Here is a 22,259-nt window from a genome sequence, read left to right as displayed (position 1 = left end):
TAGCTTCCATGAAGAGTTTGATGTAATTTTAAGCAATATCAGTAACTCATGTTTCTATTTCCAATTAAAAGTTTACATTTACGGAGACAACATAATAGTATGTTTCGGAGACGAAATAAAAATTGTATTATTATTTCTATACCTGGTCATTTAAATAGTTGATTAATCAGTGGATTATTAGTAGAACCGTTTAGTAATATAATGATAAAATAAGTGTATAAAAATATAATAGAAATCAAAATTTAAAAATAATTTATATGCAGAAATAAAGTATAATTTAAATTTCATCATTTTCGAAAATCATGATAAGAATAATCTAAAAGATAAAAATGTTAAATATAATTTGTATGAACACTTATCAACCACCGTGCGCAACATTTAGCTTACATTTCTAAATACTTCCTTATAAACAACATTATGTGTGTCATCGACACATTCGTCCTCTTTATGGTCATGCGCAACTACAATCTTGAGACCACTCCTACTCGTCACTCTTGTAATAGCAACATATAATTGACCATGACAAAAAACATGATTCTTTAGCAATAAACCTACTCGAGACAATGATTGGCCCTGGCTCTTGTTGATGGTCATACCATAAGAAACCATAATTGGAAATTGTCTTCTTTGAAACTTAAAAGGTATTCTATGGTCTGATAGTGTCAGTGTCATTCTTGGTATAAAGAACTTTTGACCCATGCTTGTCCCTGGTAGAATCTTAGCTTTGATAACTCTTTTACCAAGCTTGGTTACCACCATTCTAGTTCCATTGGATAATCCAGCTGAATGGTCTATGTTTCTTAACAACATTATTGGGATGCCAACCTTCAACTTCAACACATGATTTGGGACTCCAGAACATTTTATTGTATTGATAAACTCAGGAGTGTGGATACTTGCAATGAAATCATTTTGAAACTTAGATTTAGATACAGTATCCGAGCTTAAGAAAGTCTCTATGTCATTAGAACTTAAGCTCATCATATAATCATTGATGTCATCAACTATTTGCAATGTTGGTGCCAAGACAGCAACCTTTTCAAGGTGGTTGTCATTGCTGGGGTCATTAATGTATTCAGCGTAAGTATGATCGACTATTGCCTTGATTGGATCATGCCACTCTCTTATGAGAATGTCGTCTGGGATTTTAATTGTACATGCATATAAACCATCCGTTTTGTTGCCAATTGCACCATCTTCAACTTTAAGGATCCACTCAGCAAAGTCGCCAAGGCCAGCTCTATCAACGCTTGTATGTGCAGCTTGCAATCGCATGTTCTTGGTTAATTTTAACACTTGACAATGGTCCCATATGTAGGATGCATTTATGGTTGCATTTACAATGTCTTGTCTTCTGCCTTTAGGAATAACTGGTAGGATTTGCCGAAAGTCTCCACCAAATACAATAGTCTTTCCACCAAATGGCATTGATTCACTATTTCTGTTGCTAAAATGCATAATATCCCTCATTGTCCGGTCTAGCGCTTCAAAGCAGAATTTATGGACCATTGGGGCCTCATCCCATATAATTAGCTTTCACCTTGTGATAAGCTCAGCTAGTTGGCTTCCTTGCTTGATATTACATGTAGAGTATTCGTTAAGGTTCAATGGGATACCAAATCTTGAGTGTGCTGTCCTACCACCAGGTAATAACAATGAAGCTATTCCACTTGATGCAACTGTTAGGACGATATCACCCTTTGATCTCAAAGCTGATGCCAATGTATTCCAGACAAAGGTCTTACCTGTACCACCATATCCATATAAAAAATATACACCACCAGAGCAACTTTCAACACTGTTGATAATCTTTTCGTACACAGACAATTGTTCAGAGGTCATCTGTTTAATCAATCTATTGTGCTCTATATGCAAGGAGCTTCTATCATATCCAAGCTCGTCAACTATCAAACGATTCAATGAATTAGAATAAGGATCCCAACTCGATATATTGTCTGAACGAAAGGGCATCGTATCCCAATCTTTTAAGCTCCTGTTGTTAATGTTCAAAATTTTCTCAATTTCAATAAGGGTAAGGGTTTCAATTTGAGAAGTGGTTAATTGCAAGCCTGTAGAAAATAAAATCATGTTAAATCTATATCCATAAAAAATGATATCTAAATAATACAATTAGAAAGAAATTAGTAATTGGTTGATTAGCATGGTAAAATTATAACTAATCCATATAAGTTATGAATACCTGGATAGTTAAGTAGTTTCCTTTGATGGTGGAGGATGTCCTCAGATAATAACATCTTTGTTTCTTCCCATACATATTCACGTCGTTCAATTGATTTTGAGAATAACAATGTAGCAAATAGATTTCTTAAGTAAGGAGCAGCACCCCACTGACGGGCTTCTTTTATTGCATCAATGTATTCCTTGTCATCATCCAACAAACCTCGTACATAACATGCATCTCTGAAAGAACCATGAGTGACACCATTGTGAAAACGAATGTCTGTATAACATGTGGGGCACTTTACCAAATTAAGAAGAACTCTTAGGTAATACAACTCTCCAGATGAAGGTGGCACAAAGAAAATACGACTTATGACATTGTGTGAACGCCTGGGCGCCCATTCCCTCTCTTTAGCGTTCCATACAAACTTTGAGGGAAACTCAACATAAGTGAGTTCCTTTGCAGAATTGTACTTCTTCTTTGCTTCAAACCATGCTAAGAACATTGACTCTTTGACAGTTGCCTTTTCTTGCACTTTATCGAGAGTGACATTGTCATCAAAAACTACAGTTTGTTCCTCTGGAAGATGAAATGATAGTCGAACAACAGAAGGATCTCTATAGTGGATATCATATCCAATGATCCTCCATGCAGTTTCACATGGAGAAATGTATCTACAATCATAATACATGATGATCTCATCTATAGTATCCTGGTTGATATCTTGTGAAGAACTCTGATAAAAGGAAGCAGTTACCCAATCATTTCCTTTGTTTACATACTTGAATAGATATTTGTTATTTGATTGATCTTGATTGGTTACACCACTCAACATTTATGTGAGCACCATACCTCATAAGTAACAACCTATTGTGAGGAACAACATAGCAATTGTCTAGATCGACACCATTTATGTTGATAAATCGACCATCATCTCTGCGACGATATACCGGATATCCTTCATCGTCAAGGGTGGTAGATTCAACATACCTCTTGAGAAAGTTATGAATGTATCTTCCATCCTCCATGCAAGGAGAGTCTTTGCGAATGATGCCACATGGTCCGTGCATCATAAAGGTCTTGACAGCTTCGTAGTACTCAGGGTCTGTTGTTTGATCTGGTATTTCTGCTGAAATGATTTGATCAATATCTATACCAGTAGGGTATTTGTCTTGCTGATGAAGGAATAATAGAATGTGTGCATGTGGGAGACCACGCTTCTGGAACTCAATGGTGTATACAACTGTTGAAATGAATAGTAGATAAGTAATTGACAATTAATAAATGAAATAAGGGAATTATAATATATGGTTGATGTATAATTAAGAGTTTATTATTCATAGATACTCACGTGCACGGACTCTACCAAAAATCTTGTTGACACAAATGTCCCGTAGCATGTGGTCAAGCTTAGCCTTAAAAACCCTGCATACGATGTCTGGACGATCTTCTGCCTTTAATCCACGATTGGAAACATGATCTTCGATTTCTTGCCACTTAGGATTGCATGTAAGTGTGATGAACAAATCAGGGTAGCCTACCACTTTACATATAGCCACGGCATCTTGATAATTTTAGATCATATATCTAGCTCCACCTGTGAAGGAAGCTGGAAGCACGATACGCTTACCCCTAGAAGCAGGATCAGTCTCTCCATTCAGAACGGCTTCACGAATGCCTTTATACATGTCACAACGAAGTTCTTTTTGTTTGTACCTAATATAATTCAAACGACATGTCTCAATCATTGTGTAGGCATCTACTATGAACTGTTGGAATAACCTTCCAGAACATAGTAGAGGGGATGCATCTGCAAACCTATCTTGTATCCTATATGCAAACCACTCCCGCATTGTAACATACTTGTCATCTTAGTCATCCTTTTTATTAGGAGTATTCTTTACTATATTCTCTCTAAATCCATCGTCACCGTAGGGAAAAAGCAATGGGTATTTGATAAACCACTATTTTATGGTTTATCTTGTGCTCAATTGAGTGGTTTTTATCAACTCTTTACCCACTTATTCATACTATTTGCATGGTTTTACATTTGCCTTCCTAATTATGTGCTTTGATTGAAAACATGCTTCTTTGGCCTTAAGTTCCCTATGTTTAATCCTCTCTTATTACCATTAGATGCCTTGATATGTGTGTTAAGTGATTTCAGAGTTTATAGGGCAGGAATGGCTCAGAGAATGGAAAGGAAGCATGCAAAAGTGGAAGGAATATAAGAAGTTGGAGAAATTGCTAAGCTGTCCAGCCTAACCTCTTCGCACTCAAACGGCTATAACTTTAGCTACAGAGGTCCAAATGACGCGGTTCCAGTTGCGTTGGAAAGCTAACATCTGGGGCTTCGATTTGATATATAATATGCTATAGTTTCCTTGACGCTAGGCGACGTGAACGCGTGCCCCACGCGGACACATCGCAGTGGCGAAAATCAGCGTGGCAGATTTCTTCTCCAGCGATTTCTGGGCTATTTTCGACCCAGTTTGCGGCCCAGAAAACATAGATTAGAGGCTATAAAGTGGGAGAATCCATTCATTCATAATCACCAGCTCACAATTCATAATTTTGAGGATTAGATGTAGTTTTTAGAGAGAGAGGTTCTCTCCTCTCTCTTAGGATTTAGGATTAGGATTTCTCTTAATTTTAGGATTACTTCTCTTCAAGTACAGGTTCAATGTTCCTCTTATTTATTTTCTACTTTTATTATATAATTTTAATTATTATTTATCTTTTCAATTTGGCTTATGCTACATTCATGTTATGATTTTCTTAATTAATATTAATTGAGGTATTTGAGATTTAAGATTGCTTTGCTTTATTTATATTGATGCTTTTAATTTAATTTAGATATTTTCTTCCTTTTGGCTTTGGTTAAGTAATTGGTAACACTTGAGTTGTCAAATAAAACAGTGGTTGAAATTGGGAGTTGCTCCAATAACTCTAGTCTTTCCATAGGAATTGACTAGGACCTGAGGATTAAGCTAATTAATCCACTTGATTTACCTTCATAGTTAGAGATTAACAAAGTGGGATTAAAATCCAATTCTCATCACAATTTATAACAATAGGACTTCCAGTTCTAATACCTTGCCAAGAGTTTATTTTATTATTACTATTTTATTTTTCTTATCATTTAACATACTTCTTCCTTACTTTCAAAACCCCCAATTTATAAGAGTCATAACCAATAATAAGAACACCTCCCTGCAATTCCTTGAGAAGACGACCCGAGTTTTAAATACTCGGTTATCAATTTTTAAAGGGGTTGTTACTTGTGACAACCAAAACTTTTGTAAGAAAGGTAGATTGCTTGGTTTAGTAACTATACTTGCAACGAGAGTTTAATATAACTTCTAAACTATCAATCTTCAGTTCTTCAAAATGGCGCCGTTGCCAGAGAATTGCAAACGTGTGCCTTATTATTGGTTATTGTAAATATTTTTAAAATTTTTTCTTATCTTACCTTTGTTTTAAATTTCAAAAAAAAAATCAAATTTTTTTTTCAAAAATCATATCTTTTTTTCAAAATCTTATCTTATTTTTCAAAAATCATATATTTTTCAAAATATTTTCTTTTTATTAATTTTTGTTTTTATTTTCTCCTACTATCATGAACTCTCACCCCTTTGGCTATGAGTCTGGTTACAATTATGTTGCAGGAAGAGGAAATTACAATGAGAACAGGCATCAAGGTTGGAACAATCAAAGATGGGAGGAGCCACAAGGATTTGATCAACCCTCTTGGCAACAACCCCCTCCAATGCACTATAACCAACAACCATTCTGTGATGCATACCAAGATGATGACTATGGTGGACCCCCTTGTAGTTACCAACAAGCCCCGCCATTTGCTTATGAACCATCTCCTCAACACAAATTTGAACCACCATACTCACAAGCCCCTTACCACCAAACACCACCATATGACCCTAACCTATATCCACCACACCAACCACCATATGAACCACACCCAGAACCACCACCTCAATATTCACCATCTCCATATCTTTATCAAGAAGAACCACCTTCCTATTATGAACCCTTTCTCCAAAATAATGAACCCTCCTATCCACCCCAACCTCCAATGGATGACAGACTTCGTGTTATTCTTCAAGGGCAAGCGAAGATGCAAAGGAGTGTACTGGAACTCACTACTGCCTTAACCGAGGTAGTAAATATAATAGCCTCCCGACGTCTGAGCACTCAAAGTACTCCCATGGTTACATGTGGAGAATCAAAAGAAGAGTGTAGCATGAAGAAGACACTGGAAACTTCGATGGACAATGAAGAACATGACTTTGTATTGAAACAAGTGGAGGAAGCCATAATAGTTACAGAGGAAGAAGTGGTTGAAGACTTGGGAGATGCTGACCCTCCATGGGAAAGTCAAGACATAGAGCCTCCTTCAAAGACGTTTGAAATTGATGTTGAGGAGGGTGTACAACCTCCAAGGCATATCATGGCTAAAGACTTTGAAGAGGTTGATCAAGAGATGGAGATTCAAGAAGAAGAAGCACAACCTCCTATGCCCTTGGTGAGCAATGAAGAAGAGATTGAATTGGAAGAAAGCCACCAAGAGGAAGAGGTTGATATTGAAGAAACTTGCAAAGAGGTGGAAATTGTCAGAGAAGAGCACAAGGGAGTGGAGCTTACAAATTCATTAGAAATACCTCTCCCAAGGCCATTACCATCCAACACAACATTCAAGTGGGTAAAATTCATATCCCTTAGCTTTCTAATTCCACTTGAATATGGGCTACTGGAGACGGATGGTCAACTTAGAGCTCTTTGTGGCATTAAGAGTAAGAAGAATATGGTCAGTGGTAAGAATTGTCCTGCAAGGTTCAGTATGGTTGGAAGCTTTAAGTCTAAATGCAAAGGTTGGTGTAAAGCTCAACTGAATGGGTCTAGAAAGTTGTTTGGCCGCTTTAGTGAGAATTCAAATTGCTTACTACCCGGTTGGAACACTAATGATCAACAAGAAGATGGGTGCAAAAGCAAGGTCTGGGACCCCGGAATCCATTCTACCAATCACCACTCTTGGGGCCTTGTCACTTGCTTCAACTTGCTTGAAGACTTTATGCGTCTAATTTGGGACCCCGGAGGTTACTGGAAGTACAAACATTGGTGGAGATTCCTGGATGAGTTCAAGCACAAGCCACCATAACAAAGGACTCCCCAAATGTCCAACTTAAGGACTTTAACTAAAAGTGCTAGGTGGGAGACAACCCACCATGGTATGATCGTTCCTTTTTCAATTTTAATTTTATTTCGTTTTGTTTGTTTTCGAGTTTTATTTTATTTTATTGAACCTGGAGTTTTGTATAACATTCATATTAGCATTGCATTCTGCATAAAAAAAATAAAATAAAATAAAATAAAAAAAAGAAGCACGCACGCGACGCGGCAGCGTTGCTAACGCGTCCGCGTCACAAGTGCATTAGGAAGAAAAGAAAGTAAACAGAGAGTCACGCAAAAGCGTGGCTGGAGGCACGCTTTAGGCACAAACATGCCCACGCGTCCGCGTGACCCATGCGGCCGCGTCATTTGGAAAAATAGCCTCCTACGACTCTGCGTTACCCACGCGAACGCGTGCTCCAACTAATCGACGTAAAAGGGGTGCATGGCCGAAAGTTATGCTGGAGTAAGGCTGAACTGGCGCTAGACGCACAAGCCTTACCACGCGAACGCGTGCCCCACGCGTCCGCGTCATCCTCCAATCTTGGCCATCCACGCAATCGCGTCACCCCAGATTTTTGACAAAAATGCATTTAAACAGAGAGTTGTGCGTACGCGAGGCTGCACTCGCGCCAATCGCACAAATCAGGTCACGCGATCGTGTGACCCACGCGTCCGCGTCGCCTGCCCCGCACAACTTATCCAGATTAGCGCCAATTATCTTATCTTTTTTTTCTAATCCTAATTTCTTCTATCTTTTCTTCTTTCCTTCTTACTTTATTTCTTTACCTTCTCATTCTTCTTATCTTTCATTCTATTTTACTTAATTTATTTGCATATTTCATTCATTGCATTTTAAATTTTGTGCATATTTTTATTTTCTTTTCTAAATTTATTATTTTACCATTGGTGTTTAAATGTTCTTATTCAACTGTTATATCTTTTTTGGTATTGTCTTGGTGCTTATGACTTGTTTTATTCTGATTGGGTAACATTATTTCAATCAATGCTAATCTTTTATGATACTTGTACTTCTCTTGCATTGATATGAACTTATACTATCTTGCATTACCCACATTCTCCTCTCCTTTGTTGCAAATTTTGCACCACTGGTACACTTGCATGTTGTAGCTACCATGTAATTAAGACCTTTATTATTTGGCATTAACACCCATATTTTATTGATGTTCTTATCTTTATTTTTGGGTTACTGTTCTTCTTTTTCTCTTCTTTCAGGCTGGCCACTGAAGACGGAAAAAGGGAGAAACTTCTAAAAGGGGAGACAAACAAGTCCATCTGCACAATCCTTGAAGAAAAGCATCAGTTGGAACAACCCGTCCACCTGCACATCTCAGCATGCACCGAGGACGGTGCAATCTTTAAGTGTGGGGAGGTCGATACCGATCTCCATGGGTTGGTTATTTCTTGTCTCAACACCAATGTTTAAATTTTCTTTGTTAAATTAGTTGTTGCATTTGCATGTTTATTTGCATGTTTATTTGATTTTATGCATTTAGTTACTACTTGGTTAAAGTAATAAACTTCTTTTTAGGACTCTATTTTTGAAAATTTTCACTAATTTAAATTGAAAATTTTTATGTTAAAACTTGTTTGAAGTTGTATTTGGAACATGGTTTTTGAGCTAAAGAACACACAACCTGTGAGACTTTGAGCCTAAATATATGGTTACATTATTTAACCATAAATTTTTATTCTTGTGTGTTTTCTTCTCTATAATTGTAATCTTTGCTTTGTTCTATTCTATATGTCCATTATTTAGTGTATTTACATGCTTGCATATGATTGAGGCCATTATTTGTTATTAGCTCACTTATCCCAAATAAGCCTACCTTTTACATCACCCTTGTTAGCCACTTTGAACTTTTTAACCCCTTTCTATTTTATAACCACATTACTAGCCTTAAGCAGAAAAATAAAATAAAAATCCCAAGTTGAATCCTTGGTTAGCTTAAGATAGATATTGTGTATAATTTAAGTGTGTGGAATTTTATGGGAACATGGGATGATATGAAAAAGTAGGGAATTAAATTGAATAAGTTATTTGAAAATTTGGGAAGCATGCTCATGTGAAATCAAAATAATTAAATTACCATGTGCATTGAAAAAAATTTTTATATATTAAGTAATTAAATAAGGGGATACAAAAAAAAAAGAAAAATAAGAGAAAAAAAAAGAGAAGAAAAATAATATTACCCCAAATGCAAAATAAAAAGAATCAATGCACATGGGACAAAATTCAAAAATAAGTTTGATACTTGAGCATGCAATACAAAAGTGAAAAAAATTTGGGTAGCTAAGGTAAAGCATTTTAATTTATATAAAGTATGAATATGTTAGGTGAGATCTTAGACTAATCAAGGATTCACTTTATAAAGCTCACTTGGCCATATATATATCCTTACCTTTACCTCAGCCCCATTACAACCCTAAAAAGACCTCATGATGTTTGCATTGGTACATTAAATATTTGTTGATTGGTTAGATTAAGAACAAAGTTTAGAAAGCATGATTAGAGAAGAGTAGAGTGAATTACCCTATACACTTGAGAGACTAGAGTGATACACACTACCAGTGATGGTTCAATGCTTGATTCTATGTTCCCTGCTTTCATGAGCTATCTTCTTACAAGTTTACTTGTCTTTTACTGTATAATTTGAATTAGTGAAATTTGATTTATGTTTGTCTTGAAAAGCTTATTTACTTTTAACCAAGTAGGTAGAATCATTTTGCATGTAGTTGCATTCATATAGATAGGTTGCATTTCATACTTTCTTACATTCCTCTTCATCTTTATAGCTTCTCTTGAGCTTAGCATGAGGACATGCTAATGTTTAAGTATGGAGAGGTTGATAAACCACTATTTTATGGTTTATCTTGTGCTCAATTGAGTGGTTTTTATCAATTCTTTACCCACTTATTCATACTATTTGCATGGTTTTACATTTGCCTTCCTAATTATGTGCTTTGATTGAAAACATGCTTCTTTGGCCTTAAGTTCCCTATGTTTAATCCTCTCTTATTACCATTAGATGTCTTGATATGTGTGTTAAGTGATTTTAGAGTTTATAGGGCAGGAATGGCTCAGAGGATGGAAAGGAAGCATGCAAAAGTGGAAGGAATACAAGAAGTTGGAGAAATCGCTAAGCTGTCCAGCCTGACCTCTTCGCACTCAAACAACTATAACTTTAGCTACAGAGGTCCAAATGACACGGTTTTAGTTGCGTTAAAAAGCTAACGTACGGGGCTTCGATTTGATATATAATATGCCATAGTTGCCCTGATGTTAAGTGATGCGAATGCGTGCCCCACGCGGACGCGTCGCAGTGGCAAAAATCAGCGTGACAGATTTCTTCTCCAGCGATTTCTGGGCTGTTTTCGACCCAGTTTACGGCCCAAAAAATACAGATTAGAGGCTATAAAGTGGGAGAATCCATTCATTCATAATCACCAGCTCACAATTCATAATTTTGAGGATTAGATGTAGTTTTTAGAGAGAGAGAGAGGTTCTCTCCTCTCTCTTAGGATTTAGGATTAGGATTTCTCTTAATTTTAGAATTACTTCTCTTCAAGTACAGGTTCAATGTTCCTCTTATTTATTTTCTACTTTTATTATATACTTTTATTATTATTTATCTTTTCAATTTGGATTATGCTACATTCATGTTATGATTTTCTTAATTAATATTAATTGAGGTATTTCAGATTTAAGATTGCTTTGCTTTATTTATATTGATGCTTTTAATTTAATTTAGATATTTTCTTCCTTTTGGCTTTGGTCAAGTAATTGGTAATGCTTGAGTTGTCAAATAAAGCAGTGGTTGAAATTGGGAGTTGCTCCAATAACTCTAGTCTTTCCATAGGAATTGACTAGGACCTGAGGATTAAGCTAATTAATCCACTTGATTTACCTTCATAGTTAGAGGTTAACAAAGTGGAATTAAAATCCAATTCTCATCACAATTGATAACAATAGGACTTCCAGTTCTAATACCTTGCCAAGAGTTTATTTTATTATTACTATTTTATTTTTTCTTATCATTTAACATACTTCTTCCTTACTTTCAAAACCCCCAATTTACAAGAGTCATAACCAATAATAAGAACATCTCCCTGCAATTCCTTGAGAAGACGACCCGAGGTTTAAATACTCGGTTATCAATTTTTAAAGGGGTTTGTTACTTGTGACAACCAAAACTTTTGTAAGAAAGGTTGATTGCTTGGTTTAGTAACTATACTTGCAACGAGAGTTTACTATAACTTCTAAACCATCAATCTTCTGTTCTTCAGTATTGCAGAGGCAAGTAAGCTGAGTGTAGCTCGGTTATCCGCTTGAGTGCTCCAGAACGGGACTCAACTACTATATCCCTCTCTAGTCTGGATGAATCGAAATCTCCAACAATTAATGCTGCAACTTCTGATACGGTCGGTAAGTTGTATCTCCTTCCATCCTTCCGTCTTTTTCCAATGAGTTTCAACTTAATGTTTGTTTGTTGACCATTATGTAGTGAATCTCAAACCATGCGAAAAGATTTAACCAACACATTGGTATTGTCTAATGTCTCCTTAAGAGACTACACAATAGATGCATGGATCGTATTTGATGTTGTTGACTCACTGCATATCAAAGAAAGAATCATTATAGTAACTATGCATTCGTGCATCAGAATAAAGCTTTTATAGTAAATAAGTATTTTTTAGGTGTGTACCCCATGACATGCATCTGATTCTCGATCTCATTCTCTGTATCATATATATACAGTTGTGCAAATTTAGTAGGTGATCCTTTAGGTGGTAATAAGCTACCCATGAGGTGGTAATTCTAACCACCTAAAATGAAAGTTGGTGGGCCTTTACTTTTTCTTGTCCCTTTCTGAATTCTACCACCCATAGATGTAAATGCAAACATGCTATTGTACAATCTGACTTTCTCCCGAAAATGCTTGCTTAGTGTGTTACGACCAAAAATCAACTCGTTGAGAAACTGAGGGTGTTCCTTAAATGGAGGTAGTTTGACCTTACCACCCTACAACAAAGAGTATATTTGGGATTGGTAGGGTTGGTATGTTTGCCAATGCGTTCCTCGTACCAAAAGAGTGCATTACAGTGTTGACACTCGTATGTGGCTTGCCCCATGTGCCAATATTCTGCAAGTATAGATGGTCGTAATTAATTAGTTTGTTATGTCATTTATGGAAAATAGTTAACAATGTGCCACAATATGTTTAGATCATTTGTATATATTGTAATTAACATGTTTAAATTAACTTTGTTCACCTGGGTTGTGGCGCTCCTGAAGTGGTTCATCTTTTTGTTAACTATGAATGTGATATGTTGTGAAATAAAATCAGGAAAATACCTGGCTCATTACAATATTCATCTTCCTCGTTGATCTCTTCTGTGGCCATAATGTCATTGAAGTAAGAATTGTTAATAATAATATAGCAAAATAACTGGTTATTTTTTCTTCAATAATAACTCTTAAAATAATAAGCAGAAGTTAGATAAAGTTACTTTCTATTTGGTTTGTGTGCATAAGCTAATGAAATGGAGAATTTAATGATAATTATAATAATATTATACCTATATGGTTCTATTTAGGCAAGTACACTTGGTTGTAAAAGTAAATACTTTTCTTTTTATAATGATCGACTGCCTTAATGATAAATCACTATTTTATGGTTTATCTTGTGCTCAATTAAGTGGTTTTTATCAACTCTTTACCCACTTATTCATACTATTTGTATGAGTTTACATTCTCCTTCCTGATTTTGTGCTATGATTGAAAACATGCTTCATTGACCTTTATATTGCTAATATTAATCCTCTCTTATTACCATTAGATGCCTTGATATGTGTGTTAAGTGATTTCAAAGATTACAGGGCAGAAATGGCTCAGAGGATGGAAAGGAAGCATGCAAAAGTGGAAGGAATACAAGAAGTTGGAGAAATTGCTAAGCTGTCTAGCCTGACCTCTTCGCACTCAAATGGCTATAACTTTAGCTACAGAGATCTAAACGACGCGGTTCTAGTTGCGTTGGAAAGCTAACATCCGGGGCTTCGATTTGATATATAATTTGCTATAGCTACCACGACGTTAGACGACGCGAATGCGTGAATGACGCGCCCGTGTCGCATCTGCGAACTTCAATCCGCGCGGACGCGTGGACAATGCCTCCGCGTCACTTGCCCGTGACCTGAACATAACATAAATCGCAGGGAGCAATTTCTGGGCTGCTTTTGACCCAGTTTTCAGCCTAGAACACACAGATTAGAGGCTATAAAGTGGGAGAATGCATCCATTCATAATGAGGCTTTTCATAATTCACTTTTCATAGGATTTAGATGTAGTTTTTAGAGAGAGAGGTTCTCTCCTCTCTCTTAGGATTAGGATTTAGGATTTCTCTTAGTTTTAGAAGTGCCTCTCAATCCCAGGTTCAATATTCTTTTTATTTCTTTTCTCAATTTAATTTATGAACTCTTTATGTTTAGATTGATCTTCTATTATTAATGCAATTCGAGGTATTTTCAGATTTAATTTTGCTTTGCTTTATTTATAAATGCTTTTGATTTAATTTAGATATTTTTTTCTTTTGGCTTTGGTTAAATAACTGGTGACTCTTGAGTTATCAAACTCATTGTTGATTGAAAATTAGAATTCTTCAAGAATTAATTTAAGTTCCAATAACTCTAACTTTTCCCAAGGAAAGACTAGGATCTGAGGAATAAAAATTAATTCATCCACTTAACTTACCTTCATAGTTAGAGGTTAACAAAGTGGGAGAAAAATCCAATTCTCATCACAATTGATAAGGATAACTAAGATAGGACTTCTAGTTCTTCATACCTTGTCAAGAGATTTTATTATTTTATTTTACTTGTCATTTAAATATACCTATGCCCATTGCCCAAACTCCAAAACCCCCAATTTACAAAACTCATAACCAATAATAAGAACATACCTCCCTGCAATTCCTTGAGAAGACGACCCGAGGTTTAAATACTCGGTTATCAATTTAAAAGGGGTTTGTTACTTGTGACAACCAAAACGTTTGTACGAAGGGATTTCTGTTGGTTTAGAGACTATATCTACAACGCGACTGTTTTTATAAAATTCTTTACTGGCAAAAATCCTAATGTCAAAATGGCGCCGTTGCCGGGGAATTGCAAACGTGTGCCTTATTATTAGTTATTGTAAATATTTGCTTTTTGCTTGTTTATTTGTTTTTATTTTTGTTTTTATTTTATTTTTTTTGCTTTTTCGTAAATTAAGAGGTTATTGGTTTTAAAATTTTTATCTTATCTTATTTCAAAATCAAATTTTAAATTTCAATAGTTAAATTCCAAAGTTCAAAATTCAAATTTCAAAATTTAAATTAAAAATTTAAAAAAATCAAATCTTTTCAAAATTTATATCTTTTTCAAACCTTTATCTTACATTGTTGACTTTTTCAAAATAAAAAAATTTAAAATTTAAAATTCAAATTTCAAAAATTTAAAATTCAAAATTTCAAATTTCAAATTTTAATTTTCAAATTCAAAATTTAAATTTTAAATAACCTTTTAATTTAAATTTGTTTTTATTTTCATTTTTAAATTTTATTTGCTACTATGAACTCTCACCCCTTTGGCTATGAGTCTGGTTACAATTATGTTGCAGGAAGAAGAAATTACAATGAGAACAGGCATCAAGGTTGGAACAATCAAAGATGGGAGGAGCCACAAGGATTTGATCAACCCTCATGGCAACAACCACCTCCAATGGACTATCAACAACCACCACCATATGCCTATGAACCCTTCCTCAACATGACTTTAGACCACCATACTCACAAGCCCCTCACCACCAAACACCACCATATGACCCTAACCCATATCTACCATACCAACCTCCCTATGAACCGTATGAACCATATATAGAACCACCCCAATCCCACCCCAATTACTCCCAAGAACCACCACCTCAATATACCCCATCTCCATATCCATCAATCCAAGAGCACTATGATCCTACTTATGATACCCAAGCGGAACAAGATTCAACGGATCGTCTCAAGAAAACAGTGGAAAAATTTAATGCAACCCTTCGCCAACTGGATCAAGCGATAAATCAATTAGCTTCTCGACATTCGGACACTCAAGGAACCCCATGGCCTCATGTGAGCAATCTAATGAAGAACGTAGCATGAAGGAGACATTAGAAACTCCGGTGGACAGTGAGCAGCACAATTTTATATTAAAACAATTGGAAGAAGCTACGCCTACCATTGAGGAGGAAGAAGTGGTTGAAGACTTAGGAGATGCTGAACCTCCATGGGAAAGTCAAGACATAGAGCCTCCTTCCAAGACAGTTGCATTTGATGTTGAGGAGGGTGTACAACCTCCAAGGCATATCATAGTTGAAGACTTGGAAGAGGTTGGTCAAGAGATGGAGAGTAAAGAAGAAAAAGCACAGCCTCCCATGCCCTTGGTAAGTAATGAAGAAGAGATCAAATTGGAAGAAAGCTACCAAGAGAAAGAGGTTGAAATTGAAGAAGATTGCAAAGAGGTGGAAGTTGTCAAAGAGCACAAGGGAGTGGAGCTTGAAATCACCTTGCCAAAGTTATTGGAGACCCCTCCCCCTAAGTTGCCATCATCCTTCACAACATTCAAGTGGGTAAAATTCATATCCCTTAGCTTTCTAATCCCATTTGAATATGGGCTACTGGAGACGGATGGTCAACTTAGAGCTCTTTGTGGCATTAAGAGTAAGAAGAAGATGGTCAGTGGTAAGAATTGTCCTGCAAGGTTCATTATGGTTGGAAGCTTTAAGTTTAAATGTAAAGGTTGATATAGAGCTCAATTGAATGGGTCTAGGAAGCTGTTTGGTAGCTGCAGTGAGAATTCAAATTACTTATCACCCGGCTGGAAAAATACAAATCCCAACAAAAATGGGTGTAAAAGCAAGATTTGGGATCCTAGAATCTGCTCTGACATTTGTCACCCCGGGAGCCTAAGAATCTGTTTGAAGCTTCTTAAGGGCTTTACATGTCTAGTTTGGGACCCCGGAGGTTACTGGAAGTACAAACACTGGTGGGGATTCCTGGATGAATACAAGCATAAGCCACTATAACAGGGAGCTCACCAAATGTCCAACTTAAGGACTCTAACTAAAAGTGCTAGTGGGAGACAACCCACCATGGTATGATCGTTCCTTTTTCATTTTTATTTAGTTTTATTTGTTTTCGAGTTTTATTTTATTTTATTATATTGAACCTGGAGTTTTGCATCACATTCATAACACTGCATTCTGCATTTTTTCAGATTTAAAAAAAAAAAGAAGCACGCACGCGACGCGGCAGCGTCGCTGACGCGTCCGCGTCACCAGTGCAATGGGAAGAAAAGAAAACGAACAGAAAGTCACGTGAGAGCGTGGCTGGAGGCGCGCCTTTACCATAATTTGACCCCACGCAACCGCGTCGCTAACGCGTCCGCGTCAGGTGGGAACATTGACCTCCCACGCGACCGCGTCACCCACGCGGCCGCGTGACTTGAAAATCGACGTCAAAAGGGTGCATGGTCGAAAGATGAGCTGGAGTGATGCTAGACTGGCGCTAGACGCCCAGACCTTACTACACGAACGCGTGCCCCACGCGTCCGCGTCATATTCCCATATTGGCCACTCACGCGATCGCGTCGACCACGCGATCGCGTCACCCCAAATTTTGGCAATAAGCAAACTGAACAGAGAGTTGCGCGAACGCGAGGCTGCACTCGCGCCAATCGCACAAATCAGGCCACGCGATTGCGTGACCCACGCGTCCGCGTCACTTGACTTTATCGCACACCACGCGACCGCGTCACTCACGCGTCCGCGTCACATGCGGCGCACAGGTCATCCCCATTAGCAAAAAAATCTTATCTTTTCTTCCCCAATCCTAATTTTTCCTCCCTCCTTTCTTACTTACTTCTTCTTCCCTTCTTTTCCTTCTCATTCTTATTATCTTTCATTTTATTTTATTTTAATTTATTTGCATCTTTCATTCATTGCATTTTAATTTTGTGCATATTTTTCTTTTCTTTTCTAAAATTATTATTTTTTCATTGGTGTCACTTGCTCATATTCAACTGTTGCATCTTATCTTGAATTATTTTGGTGCTTAATGACTTGTTTTACACTATGGGATGATATTAATTATCTTCCAATGCCAATCTTTTATGATACTTGCACTTCACTTGCATTGACATGAACTTATATTGATATTTTCATTACCCACACTCTTCCCCTTTGTTGCAAATTTTGCACCACTGGTATGCCATGGCTTCTATTGTTTTCTCACGTACATGTTGAAGCTTCCATGTAAATGAGACCCTTATCATTTGGCATTAACCCACCCATACTTCATTTATTTTCTTATCTTTACTTTCGGGTATTACTGTTCTTCTTTTTCTCTTCTTTCAGGCTGGCCACCAAAGACGAAAAAAGGGAGAAACTTCTAAAAGGGGAGACAGACAAGTCCATCTGCACAATCCTTAGAGAAAAGCAACAGTTGAAACAACCCGTCCACCTTCAAATCTCAGCATGCACCGAGGACGGTGCAATCTTTAAGTGTGGGGAGGTCGATACCGATCTCCGTGGGTTAGTACCTTTCTGTCTCAACACCAATATTTAAATTTTCTTTTATTAGTTGTTGCATTTGCATATTTAATTGCATGGCTATTTGATTTTATGCATTTAGTTACTACTTGGCTAAAGTAATAAATTTCTTTTTAGGACTCTATTTTTGAAAAATTTCACTAATTTAAATTGAAAATTTTTATGTTAAAACTTGTTTGAAGTTGTATTTGGAACATGGTTTTTGAGTCAAAGAACACACAACCTGTGAGATTTGAGCTTATTTATATGGTTACATTATTTAACCATAAATATTTTATTCCTGTGTGTTTCCTTCTCTATGATTGTAATCTATATTTTGTTCCAATCTATATGTCCATTATTTAGTGTATTTACATGCTTGCATATGATTGAGGCCATTGTTTGATTTTAGCTCACTTATCCCAAATAAGCCTACCCTTTAAATCACCCTTGTCAGCCACTTTGAGCCTTTTTAATCCCCATTTGTTCTGTATTTTACCACATCACTAGCCTTAAAGCAGAAAAACAATTAAATATCCCAATTGAATCTTTGGTTAGCTTAAGATAGGGATTGTGTAACAATTAAGTGTGGGAAAACTGTGGGAACATGGGTTAATAAGGGAATGTATCATGTTTCTAATTTATTTGAATATTGGGAATTTGGGAACTTACTCATGAAAAACCAAAATAGAAAAATAATGGAGAATCCATGTGCATTGATAAGTTATGTTTGCTTTTATGATTCAAAAAAAAAAAGAAAAAAAGAGAAAAATCCAAAAATATTCAATAAATAAGTAAATAAATAAGGGGACAAAATTACCCCAATGCTAAGTTAATGAAAATATCAATGCACATGTGACAAAAGTAAAGAAATATAAAAAATTTGGTACATGAGTATGGGAATCATACAAAAGTGGGAATTATGGGTAGCTAAGTATGATTTTAAAGTTTTATAGAGTGTATGTATGTTAGGTGAGAACTTAGGTTAGTCAAAGATTCAAATTATAGCTCACTTAGCCATAAATATATATCCTTACCTTTACCTTAGCCCCATTACAACCCTGAAAAGACCTCATGATGTTTGCATCTGTATGCTAAATATTTGTTGATTGGTTAGATGAAGAACAAAGTTTAGAAAGCATGACTAGAGAAGAGTAGAGTGAATTACCCTATACACTTGAGAGATTAGAGTGATATACACTACCAGTGAGGGTTCAATGCTTGATTCTATGTTCCATGCTTTCATGAACTATCTTCTTACAAGTTTACTTGTCTTTTATCGTATGATTTGAATTAGTGAAATCTGGTTTATGTTTGTCTTGAAGAGCTTATTTACTTTTAACCAAGTAGGTAGAAACATTTTGCATGTAGTTGCATTCATATAGATAGGTTGCATTTCATACCTTCTTACTTTCCCCATTCACCTTTATAGTTTCTCTTGAGCTTAGCATGAGGACATGCTATTGTTTAAGTGTGGGGAGGTTGATAAACCACTATTTTATGGTTTATCTTGTGCTCAATTGAGTAGTTTTTATCAACTCTTTACCCACTTATTCATACTATTTGCATGAGTTTACATTCTCCTTCCTGATTTTGTGCTATGATTGAAAACATGCTTCTTTGACCTTTATATTACTAATATTAATCCTCTCTTATTACCATTAGATGCCTTGATATGTGTGTTAAGTGATTTCAGAGATTACAGGGCAGAAATAGCTCAGAGGATGGAAAGGAAGCATGCAAAAGTGGAAGGAATACAAGAAGTTGGAGAAATTGCTAAGCTGTCTAGCCTGACCTCTTCGCACTCAAACGGCTATAACGTTAGCTACAAAAGTCTAAACGACGCAGTTTCAAGTGCGTTGGAAAGCTAACGTTCGGGGCTTCGATTTGATATATAATTTGCCATATCTGCCCCGACGTTAGGTGACGCGCTCGCGTCGCATCTGCGAACTTCAATCCGCGCGGACGCGTGGACGACGCCTCCGCGTCACTTGCCCGCGACCTGAACGTAACAAAAATCGCAGGGAGCGATTTCTGGGCTGCTTTTTACCCAGTTTTCAGCCCAGAACATACAGATTAGAGGCTATAAAGTGGGAGAATGCATCCATTCATAATGAGGCTTTTCATAATTCACTTTTCATAGGATTTAGATGTAGTTTTTAGAGAGAGAGGTTCTCTCCTCTCTCTTAGGATTAGGATTTAGGATTTCTCTTAGTTTTAGGAGTGCCTCTCAATCCCAGGTTCAATGTTCTTTTTATTTCTTTTCTCAATTTAATTTATGAACTCTTTATGTTTAGATTGATCTTCTATTATTAATGCAATTCGATGTATTTTCAGATTTAATTTTGCTTTGCTTTATTTATAAATACTTTTAATTTAATTTAGATATTTTCCCTTTTGGCTTTGGTTAAATAATTGGTGACTCTTGAGTTATCAAACTCATTGTTGATTGAAAATTGGAATTCTTCAAGAATTAATTTAAGTTCCAATAACTCTAACTTTTCCCAAGGAAAGACTAGGATCTGAGGAATAAAAATTAATTCATCCACTTAACTTACCTTCATAGTTAGAGGTTAACAAAGTGGGAGAAAAATCCAATTCTCATCATAATTGATAAGGATAACTAGGATAGGACTTCTAGTTCTTCATACCTTGTCAAGAGATTTTATTATTTTATTTTACTTGTCATTTAAATATACCTGTGCCCATTGCCCAAACTCCAAAACTCCCAATTTACAAAACTCATAACCAATAATAAGAACATACCTCCATGCAATTCCTTGAGAAGACGACCCGAGGTTTAAATACTCGGTTATCAATTTAAAAGGGGTTTGTTACTTGTGACAACCAAAACGTTTGTACGAAGGGATTTCTGTTGGTTTAGAGACTATATCTACAACGCGACTGTTTTTATAAAATTCTTTATTGGCAAAAATCTTAACGTCACTTAACATGTAAAGACACAGCACCAAGTTTATTTGTTATCTGTTAGGATAGGTGTAAATAGAACCTACATGGAAATATATGATCTAATCATTCATGGGGGTTATTTACCTTGGTATAGATAGTCTATTTCATTGTTGTCCTTGTGCATAACGTGATCATGATCTTTTGGTGTTAGGTTATGAAAGCACAAAAAGTTTTTCATTATTAAAAAGATTGATACTGGGTAGAAATATAAATGTAACTAAAGTTTTAAAGTTAAAGATTGATACTGGGTAGAAATATCTCAGTTGGCTGATTTAAAACACATATTAAATTTAAAGTTTTAATTTATTCCACATGTTAATATTGATAGGAAGATTCAATTTATTTCCATTATATATAAACGAAATATCCTTTCAACATACCTGGCTCATTTCAATAGTCATCCTCTTCGTTGATCTCTTCTGTCACATTAATGACATCAAAAAAATATTTGTTAAAAATTTTTCGTTAATCGAAATATAATATATAGAAATATAGTTTGGTATAGTACCATGGAGGATAACTCCTTTAAACTAATAAGCATAAATATTATGTAAAATACTTTGTCCAGGTAGTTTTTTTTTACTAATACGAAATAGTATAATTTCTGCAAATCTGTATGAAATTGTAGGATATAATGCATGATAGTAGTGGTAATTATTTACCTTGATATACATAATTTGACTCATTGTGTTCGTCGTCTATGTGGTCATCAATTTGATTTTCTGCTGTTAGATTATGAAAGCACATAAGTTTTCTCATTATTAAAAGACGTGGTATCGTGTAGAGGTATATGTAACTAAAGTTTTATATAATATCGTGGTTAACTAAATTAAAAAACAAAAAAAAAACTAAATGTTCTTTCTTTCAATTATATATAGGTTTAATTACTCTGTTGGTCCCTATAGTTTCGTGAAATTTTCAATTAGGTCCCTATACTTTTTTTCTTTTTAATTGAATCCCTGCACCAAATTTTTTTTTTCAACTAAGTCTCTCTTTGTAGTAATTGGCTTAATTTTATAGGGACCCAACTAAAAAAAAGAATTAGTACAAGAACCTAAATAAAAGGAAAAAAAAAGTGTAGAGACTCAATTAAAAAAAAATGGTGCAAGGACTCAATTAAAAGAAAAAAAAAGTATAGGGACCTAATTGAAAATTTTGCGAAACTATAGAGACTAACAGAATAATTAAACCTTATATATAAATAGATATCTCATATAAATTTGGAAGGGTAACACCTGTTAGTGTATTTTTTGCAATACGCGTATTCAATTATATAATTTGAAAAGG

The 22,259-nt window shown here is 35.7% G+C and overlaps 2 protein-coding genes across 2 annotated transcripts; both read right to left on the bottom strand.

Annotated features, from left to right (window-relative positions):
- Positions 1-378: 378 nt before the first annotated feature.
- On the bottom strand, positions 379-1,470 carry LOC148573414 (uncharacterized). Its single transcript, XM_088505763.1, has one exon. The coding sequence runs from the start codon at positions 1,468-1,470 to the stop codon at positions 379-381; it is 1,092 nt and encodes a 363-aa protein (XP_088361889.1).
- A 66-nt stretch (positions 1,471-1,536) lies between these two features.
- Positions 1,537-4,035, bottom strand: LOC107627067 (uncharacterized). The gene is made up of 5 exons (XM_088505762.1): positions 3,813-4,035; positions 3,534-3,719; positions 3,035-3,425; positions 2,201-2,856; positions 1,537-2,069 (listed from the first exon to the last, which is right to left on the bottom strand). The coding sequence occupies exons 1-5, from the start codon at positions 4,033-4,035 to the stop codon at positions 1,537-1,539; spliced, it is 1,989 nt and encodes a 662-aa protein (XP_088361888.1).
- Between the last annotated feature and the right edge of the window lie 18,224 nt (positions 4,036-22,259).

Source organism: Arachis ipaensis, chromosome B2 (genome assembly GCF_059453495.1).
Source record: "Arachis ipaensis isolate K30076 ecotype BB chromosome B2, ASM5945349v1, whole genome shotgun sequence".
Lineage (NCBI taxonomy): Eukaryota > Viridiplantae > Streptophyta > Magnoliopsida > Fabales > Fabaceae > Arachis > Arachis ipaensis.
This window is presented reverse-complemented; position numbering and strand designations above follow the sequence as displayed.

Bases quoted from the DNA above. Each gene is read 5' to 3' on its own strand.
- LOC148573414 (XM_088505763.1), bottom strand. From the start codon at position 1,470: ATGAGGGATATTATGCATTTTAGCAACAGAAATAGTGAATCAATGCCA.
- LOC107627067 (XM_088505762.1), bottom strand. From the start codon at position 4,035: ATGCGGGAGTGGTTTGCATATAGGATACAAGATAGGTTTGCAGATGCA. The intron at 3,720-3,812 runs GTAAGCGTATCG...GTAAAGTGGTAG, and splicing joins GACTGATCCTGCTTCTAGGG to GCTACCCTGATTTGTTCATC. The intron at 3,426-3,533 runs GTGAGTATCTAT...TCATTTCAACAG, and splicing joins TTTTGGTAGAGTCCGTGCAC to TTGTATACACCATTGAGTTC.